We start from the raw sequence: 16,198 nt of genomic DNA on the forward strand, positions 1-16,198 counted from the left end.
ATTACTCTTCTTTCACCATCACTTCTGCAGCTTGGTAGCTGAAGATTGGTTCCAAAACAAGGGGAGGATGCTGTGTGCACCTCAGCCAGCAGCAGCACAGTGTCTTTTCTCCAATGGAGAATCCTCTTAATCACCTTCTCTTCCCTACATTTTGCCAATGTGATGAGGCCTATATCTGGAAATAAAGGTATTTTCCTTCTCAGAGGAAATGTCAAAGTTTGGGCAACATTTTATGATTTTGTCTTTGTCTCTGAAATCTGAGACAAGAAACAGAGCTATGACTCCACCGTTGTGGGATCTATTCCTCAGCAGGTCCAGTGCTCGCACTCTTGTCCTCTAGATATGAACCCAAAAGTTTTGAAATAGTATTTACAGTCAGTTGGATTTAGGTCCTGCTGCTTCACAGTAACGCTCACAATTGATTCTGGTGCTTCCCTGTTTGTCTCAGTAGAGCAATGCTTTTGATATCAGGAATGTAAAGATTTTTGCTCTCATCAGTAGCTTCCTTTTGGGAAGAATTTAGCTCACAGCTGTTACTCTACTTTAACTGTTCTGCCCTCTGCTCCTCCCACTCATTTGTTCGGATGATTTATCCATTCCTAGCCACTGAAATTCTTCAGCTTTTCCTTCTTTCTTCTCACAAAGGTTATGGCTCTCCTCAGTCTCGCACTTACCATGCAAGCTTCTAGCAGCTTTTTTATTTTGGAAAACAGGAATCAGACCACACTGAAATATAATGGCAGCAGTGTTCATTGTATTAACATATATTCTGGGGACTAGAGAAATTAGAAATCAGACTTCTCCCTTTTTCAGCTCAGCTTCAGTGTTGTTTATGTTAGTTCAGGCTTCTCATCTTAACATACTATTCCAATTCTTGGTTTTGGAGGGTGTCTTCAAGGAAGGTAATTTGTAAATTTTAGAAGCTTCCATTCAATGTAGCTGCTTTTATCCCACCAGATTCATTCTCATGCAACATAATAATTTGGTAGAAAATCCTTAATTTACAGATTTTAAGGTAGTAGATTGTCATCGTTTTAAACCTGCCTGGAGATGAAACACCAGCCCAGTGGAATGGGGAGGAGAATCAAAGTAAAACTTGTATGTTGAGATACAAGTTTAATAATTGATAATAAAAACAATTGACTGAGGTAACAGTTTAATAAATTGAAAATAAAGTAAAATACAATAATAATGGTAAATAATAAAAAGGGAAAAAACAAGTGATGCACAATGCAATTCCTCACCATCGGCTGAATGATGCCAGACCCACCCCCTTCCTGAACCTAGACAGGCCCTTCTGGGTACCTCTGTTCCTTGTGCTGTCTTGATGCCTTGAGAAGCCACCTAAAAACAGAGACTAGACAGGAGTAAGGGAATAATGGCAGGTATTTATTCGAAAGGCCTTCAAAGGTACACCCTGGGGAGCCAGAGGCTATCCTCAGAATGGACCCCAAGATGGACAACAGGTCACAAGTTCTCCACACTTTTATAAATTCATTTGCATATCAGGGTTAATTCTCCAATTAAAGCTTCAGTTTAATGATGTCATTTCCCCTCAGCTTGCCCCCTCTCAGAGGCTTTTGGTTTATACTTTGTGGGCCTAGGACAGTCTGGGTGTCCTTGAAGAGCAGGCCTGGAGAGGCTTTGTTATGTCTACCTAGCATGAGAGAGCAGAAATTAACAGGCTACAAGAAACTTCAGAGTTACACACCAGGCAGTACAGGATTTGAAAAATATGAAAGTTAAAATCTAAGGCATCAGTCTCACTTGTATCTGACTCCACAGGGAACCCAGAGACCGGAGAAAGGGTAGGGAGTCTTTTTGTTACCATGGAATTATGCCCTTTGTATCTTCACAGCTTCTAGGTAGTCATGTGCCCCATGAAATACCAAATGATGTTTTCATAAACTTATCTGTTCCTTTTCTTTGAAAATTTTCCAGCAGATTAAAATATACCTCCTTGGCAGAACATAGCTGCATTTCTGAGGGCAGCTCAGCTGGCAGAGCTGGAACAAACTGTAGGCATACAGCAACCTCTTGTGGCAAATCCAGTACATGTGTAATAATTAATAACCTTTGAAACTGCACAAGCTACTCTTGATATGAGTTATAAACCTCTATAAAATTGCTTTAACAAACAACTGGAGAATTGGAGAGTCTCTGTTTGCTGGACACTCAGCAAGACTCAGACTTCAGAGCTGTAATAGTCCTTCTCTTCAATTCTGGAATGAATTAAACATTGGTAGCCCATTATAAATGAAGTGTCAGACTGAAATTTCTGCTAATAATATAATCTAGAAGTTTTTCATTATAATTAAGCAAGTGTGGCATAATGGCCAGGAGTAGAATCTGTGGCCATGTATGACAAGAACCATAAATGTACTATAAAGGTACACATTCCTCCAGCCACCTGATCAGCTGCAAATACCTGTCCTGTGCAGGCTGAGGAGGAAAGGGCAGCGAGAAGGTGTAGGGAAGGAAGAGGAGGAATGGCAACACGTGGAAACAAGGGTCCTCAACAACAGCAAGATTTTCAAAACCAAGAGGGGTCTTCCTGGGAACATGGTGTGGGAGCTGGACACAACAGGAACAATACGAGTATGGCAGATGACACTGATTAGACCCCTGAATTTTAATTTTATTTTTTTTTTTTACACTGTAGGAATATAGTCTTCTACTGCTGGAATTAAAGGTGAACTCAGGAAATTATCTGGCTTATGCATGCACCACTTACCAGGACTTCTGGGGCTTATATGCCGGGCAGAGGTTACTGTGCATGAAATGATTTGCAGATTTATGCATGCCACTTAGGAACAGGCTGAACAAGTACATCCTGGAAGGCACAAAGGCTTTAAACAACAGCTAATATTTGTTTATTGACATTAAGTCTTGTATAGTTCTCTTTTATTGCAACTTCCCAGTCTTGCCATGTGTAATTTCTTTGCCATTTCATCTGCTGCAGTTTCACACAAGAGTCAGTAATCCCATCATCTCAATTCAGGCCTTGGTCTGTGCACTGAACAGCATATACTGTAGCTCCTGCTGGACCAGTTACAAGCTGCACACTCCCAAATTCCCAAGCAGCTCTGTCAAGCACCACCCAACCTAGGAGGGTGAAGAGCTTAAGGGCAGAGACTCTTCCTTGCCCCAGAGGAAACTCCTCCCTGCAGAGAAGTCCAACAGAACATGCGTGTCTCAGGCCATCAAACAGCACATGTAACATTACCAAGCTGACAAAGACATTGAGCCAACCAACATGTACCAAAATCTCTTTTCACAGCTTTCATCATCCCTTGGCTTCCCATCTTTGTAAGGTGTTTTGAGGGCTACAGCTAAAAACAACTGCATATTAACCAACATTGTGTCCTCCAACATGGTGAAATGAAGATCAGCCGCAGAAGTACTTTTCCTGAAATCATGTCCTTCTCACTGAATGCCTGCATTGTTTGAAATAGTCTGTGAGAAGCCTGAAAACAGTCTTTCTGCAGGGGTTTGATTTTTCTAGCAAACCTACTGTATTTGTTCTTTATGTTCTGAATTTGGTGGCAATTCATATTTAAATAATGAAAGCAAAGTATTAAGGCTTGAACTAAATAAAATAAACTCCCTGCAACAGAAGGCACAACAGCCTCATCACAGTATCATCAATGATGGTGCAAACACAAACTGAAATGATACAGAATGGAAGGCACAAACAGGATGAAAAACTAAGTTGTCTGTTATTTAGAAGTTCAAAATACAGTTTTTGTTTCTTGCTTAGCTCTTGTTATTACTCATACTATTATAAGAAGGAAACCTTAATGAACAGAAATAAATTAGAAAAAATAATGCACCCGACAGTGCCCCTGTCAAAATACAACAGAAGAGTAAAAGACTGTCTTGGTTGAAAAGGAAGTGCTCTTATGTATATAAAGTTCTTAATTATAAAAAACATTTAAACAGAACAGTTTAGTTTGTTCTCTACACAAATCTTTCAGAAACCCTCCAAAGACTAGTAAATGCTACTGACACAAAAAGCAAGTACGAAATGCTTCTTGTAATGCCCCCACAGGGGACACCACCTGACAGAACAGGACATGGAACAGAGCACTTGCCAGGATTTCCTGCTCTGCAAGATTCATCTTATAGCAGAAGAGGAGATTGCACCTTCTTTACATTTAGCAAACCCATGAAACAGAGTTATCAAAACTAGACCTCCTAACTTCTTGTTTGGACCTGTTTTTACACCTGAAAGTTTTACCCAGGTAGTACTTGGAAGACCCTTTCCATTCCAGCCTGCTTTCTGCCAGGCCACTGGGCACTCCAACACCACCTGTATGTTCCACATACACGGGAGCCCTGGCATTGCTGTGGTGCACACCTGGATTTGTCGGGCCAGGGGGACTGATGCAGCTTACACACACAGGCTGAGCCCATGCTACAGAACTCCTGTTTGCCCACAGACACTGTCCTGCCAGAAGCTTGAGTGACTGAATGTACTTAGTTTACCTCTGTGGGACTGCACTTGCCAAGTGTGCACTGCACAGAGCAGTGCCTGGGGCCTTTTAACAGAACTCTTCCATCCTTAGCAATCACTGTATGACTGCCTGATTTATGCCACAAACAGGATTTACTACAGCTCCCTTCTACACCAAGCACATCCTCCCTCCCTGAACGTACTGCTTTAAACAGTTAAATAACATTCAGCTTCATAGCAAGTGATGTTCATAAAGGCCTGCAGAATCAGATCCTACAACTTTTCACTAGCTATTGATTTTCTTCAGAAACAAAAAGCATAAAGATTAGAATTCTAAAGATTTTACAAATATTCTTTGTATAGGAAGCATGTATTAGCCATCGATACATTAGAGTGCACTGTGCTATTTTTGGCTTTGAGAGCATGGATAGTCATTTGACACATGGACAGGTCCTGTTTGTTCACTGACATTCATATCAATATTCACTGCCATAGAGCCAGCCTGGGGAACAGAAGTGTGCTATACAAGATACAAAAGCAGACTGTTTTCCAAATCCCATACCTACAACTTCAACATCTATAAAGTATATTGTTGCTGTTGTCCAGGATAACACTGATAGTATTTCCCAAGTAGCAATCAGTCAGTTATGGAACCAGAAACAGAAAATACTCATCTTCAAAGGAGAAGCAGTATTTTAATTTTTTCTATTTATTCAAGGTGTAACCAAATTATTTATTGCAGACGCTACTAATCACCACCTCCTGTGATCATAATTTAATCTTTAATCAACACAAGGGTATTTACATTTGATGGATGGATGAAAAGACGCAGACGTTAGTGTTAAATGGCAACACTAATTCTGCATAATCTTCTAAATCTAAATCAAGGACCCCTTGATTTTAGAGGGAGCATTCTCATATGTTTGCAATAGCCTTCCACTGTTGTCATGTGGAAAGCATACTTTAAGAAGAAGCCTCATTGACAATATAACCATTTTTTTGAGTATTACCTTTCACATTAAGCATGAATTTAAGTATACAATTTTTAGTGTACAATTTCACTACTCTGGTTATGCATGGAGCTGAAGCATATTTAGAACATCGGTAGGGTTGGGATAGATATAGTTGGGTTCCTCTCTTGAAAGAACAACCCAAGAAAAAGTTTGGACAGGCTGCAGAATGATCAATGGATCTACACATGGGAAAGCCACTCATATTCAATGCCTAATAGTACAACAGAACCAAGCACAAAAGACCCAAAATTTTGTGCCATCAAAAGGTGGGATTGTTGGTACAATTTTACCCTGGTTTTTGTTGTATGCCTTTGGGACCACCATAATGTGGGACTAACATTTAAACTCAAGATAGATATTATTGAAACCAAAACAACTACATCTGCCTCAGTCAAAGAGGATGAGAAAATTCTATCCCCACAAATTTTTGAAATTGGACCATGTGATCAAAAACGCAGATCAGCAGCAAATGTTGTTTAATCCACCTTGGTTTCTTAAACAAGTAGAACTAGTAATGCAGATTAATATTTCTACACTTACACCAATGTGGTCACCATTCTTATGTGCTTCCCATGCAAGACGGTTAGCTTGGCTACATGGGCAAACCCCCACTTCTCCAAAAGGAACAAGAAGAGATGTGACTGGAATCACAGAGACTTGGGAGTTTTAAACTGTACAGATGCTGAAGTACTTATAAATAACCTGAGCATAACCACAAGTGATTTAAGCAAATTGGAACACCCTCTGTAGTCTTCTCTACCAGCGTAGAAACTAATCAATGGCTCTTATCTGACACATTGCCTCAGTGGGAAAGAATCAATGAGCGAGCTCGTAGTTGATCCCAGAGGCACTTGGTGCAACCCAAGGTGAAGGTTCTTTGCCTCTTAGCTACATCTGAGCTCAGTTGTGGATACAATCAACAGTAGCAGTAGCAATTTTAAGAGAAGGCGAAGAAGGCACCTTCACCCACCGAAATTCAAAAAGTAATTTGGAATAATGACTGAATTTGCAAAGGAATTCCAATCGTGGTGGCATTTAGTCAGTGTTACCTATAACACCATCAATAGCACAGTCCTGGTACTAATCCACATAGGACGCCTCTGTGTCCATCACTCAATCACTGCACTAGACCTGAATCATAACTGAACCCTACACTGGAGCATAGGATATGGGCCCAAAAGCATGGGGAATGGCAAACCATCGGTGTTAGCATGTGCACTGTATGAGAACAGGGACACACTTGTGCAGTAACACCAAAGCCCTGACATTTGTCTGGATACAGAATAGTGTTTGTCATTTTGAAATCCATCCTGATGAAACTTGCAAACCTGTACTTTTATATACTGGAAAATGATATGCTTACATGAGAACCCTTTGTGGCTTCATATTTGTAGATAACCTTATTGTAGATACAGATAATCACTCTAATGTTTGTGTTTGTAATTTCACCAAAATCAATGGGTGGATTTCAATTATTCAGCTCCTTTCACATTATACCAGCTATTGCAGTATAATTATTTGCTGATTCAAGATCTGCTGCCCACCCCTGTTGGGATGAATCTTGCTTTAGTAAGAACATTATTATAGCACAATGATCGGCAACAACTGCTGAAACAAGCTCAGAAGAATGGACAAAGTACTTTGATTACTGCCCATCATGATGCGGAAAGCACACAAGTATTGGAACAAGTGAAGTGAGATAGAGCACATGGATGGTAGGACACTTTTCAGCTGGTCACTTACCATTGCTACAGGGAGTTTCAATGAGATGTTTTACCTTGTTGTTCTCCCAATACTAACCCTTTGTCTTAATTGTAGCACAATATATTTGCATTTGGGAAATCATAAAGCAATTGACTTACCTGTCATCCCTGTGATTCATTTCAGGAAAATATGTGATGGTTCCAACACATGGGAACTAAGAGTGAGACAGACGATATGTCTAAGAAGAATCATAAGTATGGAAGTGGGGAATTGATGAATAACAGGAACAAATTTCCAAATAATAAGATAGAGAACAAAGCAGTTAAGCAATGGGAGCAACAGCCACAGGAATGTAGAAAACAGAAAATTGATGTCCTAGGTCCTTGAAGGGCAGGGAAAAAAAGATCATACCCTTCTTAGTCAGGACCTTATATGATGGGCCAACAAATCGCCAGGTTTGACTGTTTCTGTGGTGAGAACTTGCCCTTGCCATGAACTTTCCTCGTTATACCATAATCATAATAGTAAAAGCCTCCTCTGCCCACCAAGAGCCCACTGCTCACTGACCACATACCACGACTTCTTGGGACACTATACCTTGAGATTGAAACAGAGAGAAACTAGCAACTTCGCCATGGAGTAAAGTAAGATCTGCTTGGCCTGAGACTGTAACCTATAGGTGTGCCTGCCTTTGTCTCCGTGCTAGCTCCCCCCAGCACCCCTTTCTGCACACAGCTGTAAATAAATCACATACCCACACTCTGTGTGGGGATCAATTTCTTGCACACCAAAAGGGTGAAAGAACCAGTTTTGGGACAATACTCTTCTGCAATCACTACCTTAAAAAAAAAAAAAAAATTGTCCCAGCAGAATTAAATTCTGAGTCGGGGAGCTCCACAACCAACTCCCAACAGCAAGACAATATTATCCTCTGGCTCTCTCTATTGTCCTTGCGGTCACTGCAAGCAGGACATGGCTCAAGGACATTGCCTGGACTGGGATTTACATTTGTTCCTCCCCATTTTTAAGCTTGACCCCTCATGACCCTTCGAGTACCAGTCAGTGCTAAGTCTCATACCCCATTCTACCAACCCTAACTCCAAACTCCAATCATGGCATTCTCTGCACCTTGGCTCTTCCCTGCTACCTGCCCTCTTATCCCAAGGGTTCAGCTCCTAGTCAGGTACTTCCTTCATTTATCCACCCCAGCCCCAAATAGGTTAAAACAGACTGATTCCACTCAGTTCTTCCTGCTTGCTGATCCCTGCAGAGAAGCTGGGTTTTCTTACAGAGAGAAATGCAAGCAAAAGATATTTCTTTCCATTGCACTGCAATCCTTCCCAGGACTCTGTGAATTACTTATCATGCAGTAAGCCTCAGGCATGCATTCAGCATGGAAAACCTCAGGCTCAAGTGAAAGAAGCCCCATGTCTTTCACTCATGACCTGCTTTCTTAGAATCAAGTTCACATCAGCTTTGCTACCATTAAACTAAAAATAAACCCAAAACAACAGGGCTGACAGTTTCCATTCCTTCAGTCAAAACACACAGTAGTGAAACTGTTAGACCTTTTGGTATTAATTACTACATACTAGTAACACTGGGTTAGACAGAAGCCATGATATTGGAATAAATCCTGAGTACATTCAGTAACTCTTCTTTTATTTTATTGTCAGTAACAGAAACACAGCAAGACACAAGGCACACAGCTTTTGAGCATTTCACCACAGCATGCTAAATGCTGTATAGAAAAGTAAACGTAAGTTTTTTAATGAGTATCTTAACATTTCCGTGGCTGTTGAATAATGTGAATTCTTTTAGGCAGTATGAACTTCTTCAAGGTAGGCTGTGGCTTTTGGTGAGCCACTTGTAATGTTGCTGCATGGATTTTGTGGCTCATCTGTAACATTAAAGGGGGGAGAAAAAAAGTTGTGATAGAATACAGCTTGTCAGCTATTCTCTTTCTAAATTTCATCATATTAAAGTAGTTTAAAAAGAGCAATAAAACCTAAATCCACCAAAAGTTTAAGTGATCAATACACAGACTCATGGTAACTCAGTATATTTACTTATAATTTCTGTTTTCAAAGTGATATTAGTCCGACTACCTTTAGGGAATTAAAATTTTTTTTTCTTCCCTTGTTTAGTAGTTCACAGAATGAGCTTCCAAGATGAGGAAAACACAGAAAATAATCAGTATGCCAGAGTTAACGATAAGTTGATTCAAATTCTCATTTTCCCAGATTCAAAATCATCATTATTACAGTAGCTAATTATCACATTCTAAACTAGCAAGCAAGCTTCACATACAATATTCTGGAAACCAACAGGAAAAGGAAATGGTAGGTCAGAACAGAGGAGATGAGGACAGGTGGAAGAGAAGGAGGATGAGTTTTATCTGCTCTCCTTAAAAAAGTCTAAGCAAAAATTCAAGATCTACAGGCTAAAGCTATAAACACAACTGTTGATAAGACTTGTGTTGAAATGTTTTACTGAGCTCTAGGCATGAGGAACTCCTGTATGCTTCAGAGTCTGAAGACTGCAAGTGTGTAACAAAGAGATGATAATTGTCAGATCTTCAGATTACCATGCAAACCAAAGAGCTGCTTGTGAAATCAGCTCTTCCAAAGTGTAGGTGTAAGCCTGCACCAACAGCCTAATGAGAGACACAGGGCAGGAGCTGTAAGCATGTGATAAACAGAAGGGTCCATTAGCAGCTGTGGGATACAAGATCTTCCTACAGGAGAAGTCAAAAGGTGCTTGCCTGACTAATGTCAGGCCTCAGATGGACCAGCTAGACATGGGGCAGCAGTAGGACATGCTGTGCCTGCTGTCTAGGGGATCATTCACAGAGCAGGACACTGGATCACCATCCTGGTGTCCCCTGCACCTGCCAGTGATGCCACCCACCTCCCTCAAGCAGCTCTGTATTTTTGCTGGACCCGCACAGAAAGTCAGAGTGATTTCCATGGTGGGATAAAGCATGTCACTGAAGACAAGGTTTTGCTCTGCACTGTAATCCCAGCTCTGCCAGACACTTACATGCCACTGGTAATTCTTCCCCATATTTCACTAAAGCTAATGCACCACGCCACTTTACAAGCAGAACACACCTCCCTGTCTGGCTGTGCTTCTCTGTAACAGATGTACACAACTGTCCCAGGGCATGTCATAGCAACTAGGAGAGGAATCAGAACAAGGAGAGAAAGCCAGGTACGTTTTAGCCATCTAGCAGCTTAGCCACACAACCACTACAGAAATAGGTTATCACAAGAACATTTAGTGGCAGCTGAAGAACCTGCAACTGCCAGACACCAGTTTAAGGAAAATTCACTTTTTAACTTTTACTCATGTTTAGATTTATGAAGAAACCCTGACTTTTTCTTCCAGACTTACTTTGTTCAGTACTTCTGCTACCAAGACACCCATGTTCTGAGGTTGTGGAAAACTGACAATAGCACTGTAAAGTAGATGAAAAAAGTATTTATCATTTCCATCTCACAGAAACATTTGAGCACTTGTCACTTTCATTTTCCAGACATAATACAAAACATTTTACAGTATAAATTTAGGGTTTGGAGCTAAATTCTTTCATCACATGAAAAACTATATAATATCAAAAAGGCACGCTGCTTCAGAATGGAATAACACAAAATTTGTGTGACAGTCTTATTCATACATACAAAAATCTGTATATGAAATATCCTTGAATATCTCAAAAAGGATTTTTTTTGGTACGCTGTGAAATAACTTCACAGAAGGTGAGCACTGATACCCTCATCTACAAAAAATTTTCTTGATTCCAGCCTAGACCCATGAAAAGAATTCAGCCTCTGCTTTTGGACACGGTTTCCTTTCACAGCAACTATTTGTCCAGCAAGAATTTTTTCACAAAATTATCCCATTAACTTCTCCATATTCCAGTGAAGAACACCATGTTACCAATATTCCACAAATTAACAAATCTGTGGGTATGAAATAATTTAGTTCAACAACAGGAAGAACTTCAGATTGCACATTCCACTGATGATACCATTATAATCACTGACAACCTCTCTAGCTTAAAATGGAGTAGGGAATAATCATTATAAACCCCAAATACCATAAATGCAACTCTTGAAAAAGCAGATATTGCTTTATTTAAGTTTATTTATTTATTTATTTAAGTTTCTGTGGATCAGAAAGACATTTCCTACTGACATTTCAATTTAGCAATTGAAAGTTTGCTACACTGACAAATAAAAGTTATTCAACATCTGTTTATACTATTAGGTGACTATGACTATGGAAAAGACAGCTGCAAAATTACACCCAGACAACCGGCAATAAGTGAAAATAAAAAGCTTCTAATTCCAGAAGATTACAACAAAAAATCAAAAACTTTAGTTACACCACAAATCATTCAGATTTTACTGTCATACCCTTATATTGGTCAACTTAACTTTTTGTTAAGTGACATTTAAGAAAAGTGCATGTATTTAAGAAAAATGTTCAATCTTTGAAAAAGCTGCAAGAAAATACTTGTTTTAATGACCACATCAACTGGTCACTGTTACTTTATTCAAAATAGAAGCATGCCTTCATTTTTGGCACAAAACAGCTTGATTAACCTTAAAAAGTAGTAAACAGAAAAAGCCAAATTAGATTTTAGATTGAAATAGGGGGTATAGCCTATATAGGTGATGAGAGTCTTCCTTGGGGGTAGTTGATGTGGGTTTTATTTACTTCAGAATGTGGACAGCCTGAAGTTCACTCCTACTTCACTGGAAACTGTTTGACTATTCCTTTATTAGGCATAAGTATGCAACACATTGCTTTAATTTCTGTTCCATAAAACATGACAATAGAGATGTCTTTTAGCCTTTGCCTTTCATTGCAAGGCACTGTCCTTGGGTTTTGGGGTTTTTTAAGCTGATAATTATTTCAATATCAACATTATTTTATCGATATTATTTTATTTATAAATTGCACAAGTTAAGAATTAAACTCTTGTAGAATAAGAATTTTCTTTGTTTTCAAAGCCCATGACCTATGAACTTTAACTATGGAGCAGGGGTGACAGGCCCTGCAGTGTAATACCTTGACTTTTCTTTTCCTGGAGGTTTAGCATTTTTCTCAACAGGTCCGCTTTCTTGCTTTTTAGACACTCTCATACCTCCAGCTTTAACTGCAAGAAAAAAGTGAAATGTAAGTAAAAATACCTACAGAGTTACATACCACATTACATACACTTAGAGGAGAATACTTTTACCCCAGATAACCATTAACCAGAAATCATCTTTCAGTATTTAGCTCCATGCTTTACTTGTACACATGCATACACAGCAGTAGCCAAAGAGGTGCAGCAAAAGCTTCAAAATTCTGTGTCATGGCAGACTCAAATCAACTTCCAGATACCATAAATCAAGAAATCAGAGTGGTTTCAGTCACCGTTAACTATATTAAATCTTAACACCTTACTATGTTCATATGCATCCTTCCCCAGAAACTATTACATCTCAGATTTGTATTTTTAAAATAAAAAAGAAAACCAAACCACCATCCGAAAACTTTCAGGTTTTTGAACAATGTGACTAACAGCAATAAGGGTTTCATGATTAGTTCAAGGTATTCCAGAATAAACCTAATAATGCAGATAAGAACCAGATGCATACTCATCTTGTACTTGTGTTCGAACATGCTTAATTATATTTTATTAACATATCTGCCAATCACAAAACCAATTAGCACTAATTAAGCTACAGGCAACCTAACAATAACAATTTAAGTTCTGAGGCATGTCTGAAAATTTAATTCTGAACAAAGAACATGTAAAGTTATCTAAAACATTCTCTTGAAAGAAACACTTTCTCCCTCTTCAGGAGAGCATTTTAAGTTTTAAAACTGTAAGTAAGAAAGAAAAACCTTAGTGTTCTTTTCTCATCCTATTGAACAAGTTGCTTCACCTCACAGCAAGACTCCTATTCTGATCATGAACAATCAAGACTAGAGTTTAAATTCGGGGGCAAGAGAGAATAGGGAATGGAGAGTGGTTTCCAGAATTACTCAACTAGCTAGTATGAGAAATGCATTTGGCCATTTTTGATGATGCAGATGTATCCATCTGTAACTAACACCCATTTTCTACCAAATCTGACGCTTGGCTTTGTATTTCCTGGTTGCAGGCCTAATTTTAGAAACAAAAATTCTCCCTCAGTCATGTCCAAAGCAGCACTACAATATCAGAGCTATGCTATAGCTAGACTTGGCTTTTCTTCTCTTTCTAAAATGACATACATACTGTTAATTATACTGCTGCATAAGCAGCAAATTCTTTGCCCAGCCATCTTACAGCTACAAATACGCTGGAGACCTAGACTGAACCTAATCCTTCCGGCAGCCTAACTACAAAATTAAAAGTATCTGAAATGGAAGTTTCAACTGTTTGTTTCCAAGTATCTACCAGTGAAGAGAACTGAGATTCTAAATACCCTCAGCTCACCAGGTGTGAAACTATTCCTTGTCTTTGAAGCATCTTCAAACTAGAATGACAAAGAATGTAAAAAAACCCCAAACCAAATCAAACAACCCCAAACCAAACATCAACAACCACAAAACAGACCACACCAAAAAAAAGCCCTGGCATCTTTCAAGATCTCAGAGATCTTCTTGACATCATTTCTCTTTATAATAAGTTCAACCAGAATACCAACGCGAGTTATCCCGAGTGTTCTCCCACAGATTGTCAGGCTCTTGTCTTCTTAGGAACCAGTCAAACCACAAACTGGAAAACCACTAAAATTTTGGAATTAGATTAAAAAAAAGTAATTGAACCTAGATCCACAAGTTTTGGTTTGGGACCTTCCCACACATGCAGGACTGTCAATTTCTAGATACAAGCATTGTTTTTAGTTTTAATTTAGCAGGGCAAGGAGATCCAGACAGAGGCAGACATTTTAACACTATAAGGCTTTACACAAAGCACAAGGGGAGCTAGGCAAGGAGGAGAGAGATGCCCAGCATGGGAAGAGATAATGAAACATGGATAATCTGGAATTGTGTCTACCACCAAAAGGCCCACAAAACGTTATCTATAGTTATTAGAAATAACCCATCTTCCTTTCCATCTCTGCACTGACTTGAAACTAGCCACTAGGAACAGCTGTCCCACCTGCTCACACACACCCATGGCAGGGGAAGAGTTAAACATAGATGCATGTGGGATGCACCACAAAGCTGTTTTGTAATTTGCTTTCCAGAGCAATAGAGAGGTATGTCAAACTTTTAATACAGAGTTCAATTTTTTGATTCTTATAAGTGACCTGTTAGCCATATAATCTAACAGCTAAGTGCCACAATTTTTACTAATTTCCATTTTTAAAACATCATGTATTTTTAAAACAAAAAAATAAAGTAAGGAGGCACATTTCCATTTATGCTGTCCCCTCCAAAAAAACCCCAACAACAAAAAAAACCCAAACAAGAAAACAACACAAAAACAAACCTAAGCAAAAACAAAGACAGCTTGGCTCAATACTGGTCAGAATAAAGATGCCCACTTGAACTTTGGTCACTAAGTGCACGGTTGAAACCACTTACTCTGGCACCTTCACCCCTCGGCCAAGCTGTTGCCCACTGCAGTAACAGGTAGGCTTTGTCAAGACTTACTTGCAGACTTGCAAGACTACAAGTTGCAGTTTACTATCATGCAAGTTCAGAAAGACCAGTACCTGCTTCAGGTTACTGACTGCAGTGGTTTAAAGGCCCTTTCAGGTACAGCTCAACTGTCCCTGCCACACACACAAAAATCCAGGAATAGACTAGAGACAAGCTGAAAAAAACTATTTACATCCCAAATTCATGAAAAAGCATGCTAAAAGAAAAAGTCCAAACAGAAAATATTTTCAAGAAAACAAAACAGGGGTACAAGGAGACACACGACTATGTGCTCCTCAGGCACTAAGCCCTTCTAATAAACCGAGGGGAAGCCCCAACTGGTTTAAAGCTTTGTAGTGACCGTTCCTCAGTTTCAAAGGCTGAGCCTGCAGTGACTGTGCTTGCAGTGACTATTCCCCAGCTCCAAAGGCTGAGCCAGCAGCACCTTAGCGTGAGCCACAGAGCAGGCGGGACACAGCCCACGCACTGGTGCGTTTGAGAGACAGCTCCGCACAGCTCCCGGCATGGCCCAGGAGCTGCTCACACTGTATGCATCTATCCGCTCCCCCAACAAACACAAGCGCTACTACATCCTTAAAATCCCGGTATTGCATCCTTACAGTCGCCACCCAGGCAGAGCGACGGCTGGAACAGCAGGCTCGAAGGCTTCCTCATAGATAGCTCTATGGGGGCTGGGGGGGGGGTAGGGGGGTTGGCGGAGGGGAAGTAAATTCTTCATGTTACTACAGGAGGCGAGGGATAGGGCTGTAACATTGAACACAGATATTTCACTGAATATGGACACCCATTTCTCTCGCTATCCCTCAACAGCGCGTTCCTGATCACCGAGCGGCGCCAGCTCCACACCCGCCGACCGAGCGCACCCGTGATGGAGCGGATGCGGGGCCTGCTAGGGCGAGCGGGCCGTGCACCACAGACCCGCCTCCACCATTCCCGGTCCCACACGGCCGCTCCTCTCCGCGGAGGAGCTGCATCTGTGTGGGACGATGCGGCGGAGAGCCCCTCACACCGCGCCCGGAGCGGCCCCGACCCCTACCTGCGGGAAGGCGCCGGCCCGGCGGGACACCCCTCCTCAGCGCCATGGCGGGACCGGGAGCGCCGGGAAGCAGGCGGGGCAGGGCAGGGCAGGGCAGGGCCACGGAACCGCGCACCTGCCCGACCTGCAGCGCCTTGTGCGGTTTGGAGCAGTCGGGATGGGCCGGCGCAGGGTCGTGAGAGCGGGGAGGGGCGTGAGGGCGGTGTGAAGGCGGTGTGAGGGGCGGGGAGCGGTGTGAGGGCGGTGTGAGGGGCGGGGAGCGGTGTGAAGGCGGTGTGAGGGGCGGGGAGCGGTGTGAGGGCGGTGTGAGGGGCGGGGAGCGGTGTGAAGGCG

At 41.0% G+C, this 16,198-nt stretch overlaps 1 protein-coding gene across 5 annotated transcripts; it reads right to left on the bottom strand.

The window, feature by feature from the left end:
- Positions 1-1,101: 1,101 nt before the first annotated feature.
- Positions 1,102-16,115, bottom strand: DAPL1 (death associated protein like 1). Of its 5 annotated transcripts, none has more exons than XM_042041314.1 (6): positions 15,866-16,115; positions 12,253-12,340; positions 10,570-10,633; positions 7,332-7,387; positions 2,735-2,833; positions 1,102-1,344 (listed from the first exon to the last, which is right to left on the bottom strand). In XM_042041314.1, exons 1-6 carry the CDS (start codon positions 15,909-15,911, stop codon positions 1,284-1,286), a joined length of 414 nt encoding a protein of 137 aa, XP_041897248.1. In that variant the 5' UTR covers positions 15,912-16,115; the 3' UTR covers positions 1,102-1,283. The 5 variants fall into 5 exon arrangements, 4 of the variants coding, with proteins under 4 accessions (XP_041897248.1, XP_041897249.1, XP_041897247.1 ...); XR_006018226.1 differs by lacking the exon at positions 1,102-1,344 and adding an exon at positions 1,930-2,222 and having other exon boundaries at positions 2,735-3,164; positions 15,866-16,114; XM_042041315.1 differs by lacking the exon at positions 1,102-1,344 and adding an exon at positions 1,930-2,222 and having other exon boundaries at positions 15,866-16,113.
- Between the last annotated feature and the right edge of the window lie 83 nt (positions 16,116-16,198).

Source organism: Corvus kubaryi, unplaced genomic scaffold, assembly GCF_017639235.1.
Source record: "Corvus kubaryi isolate FWS band 111438036 unplaced genomic scaffold, C.kubaryi_AGA036_p1.0 37396, whole genome shotgun sequence".
Classification (NCBI taxonomy): domain Eukaryota; kingdom Metazoa; phylum Chordata; class Aves; order Passeriformes; family Corvidae; genus Corvus; species Corvus kubaryi.

Coding starts and splice junctions, on each gene's coding strand:
- DAPL1 (XM_042041313.1), bottom strand. CDS start 15,911: ATGGCGCTGAGGAGGGGTGTCCCGCCGGGCCGGCGCCTTCCCGCAG. Junction 10,634..12,252: donor CCAGGAAAAGAAAAGTCAAG/GTATTACACTGC, acceptor TCTACTTTACAG/TGCTATTGTCAGTTTTCCAC. Junction 7,388..10,569: donor TAGCAGAAGTACTGAACAAA/GTAAGTCTGGAA, acceptor TCTCACTCTTAG/TTCCCATGTGTTGGAACCAT.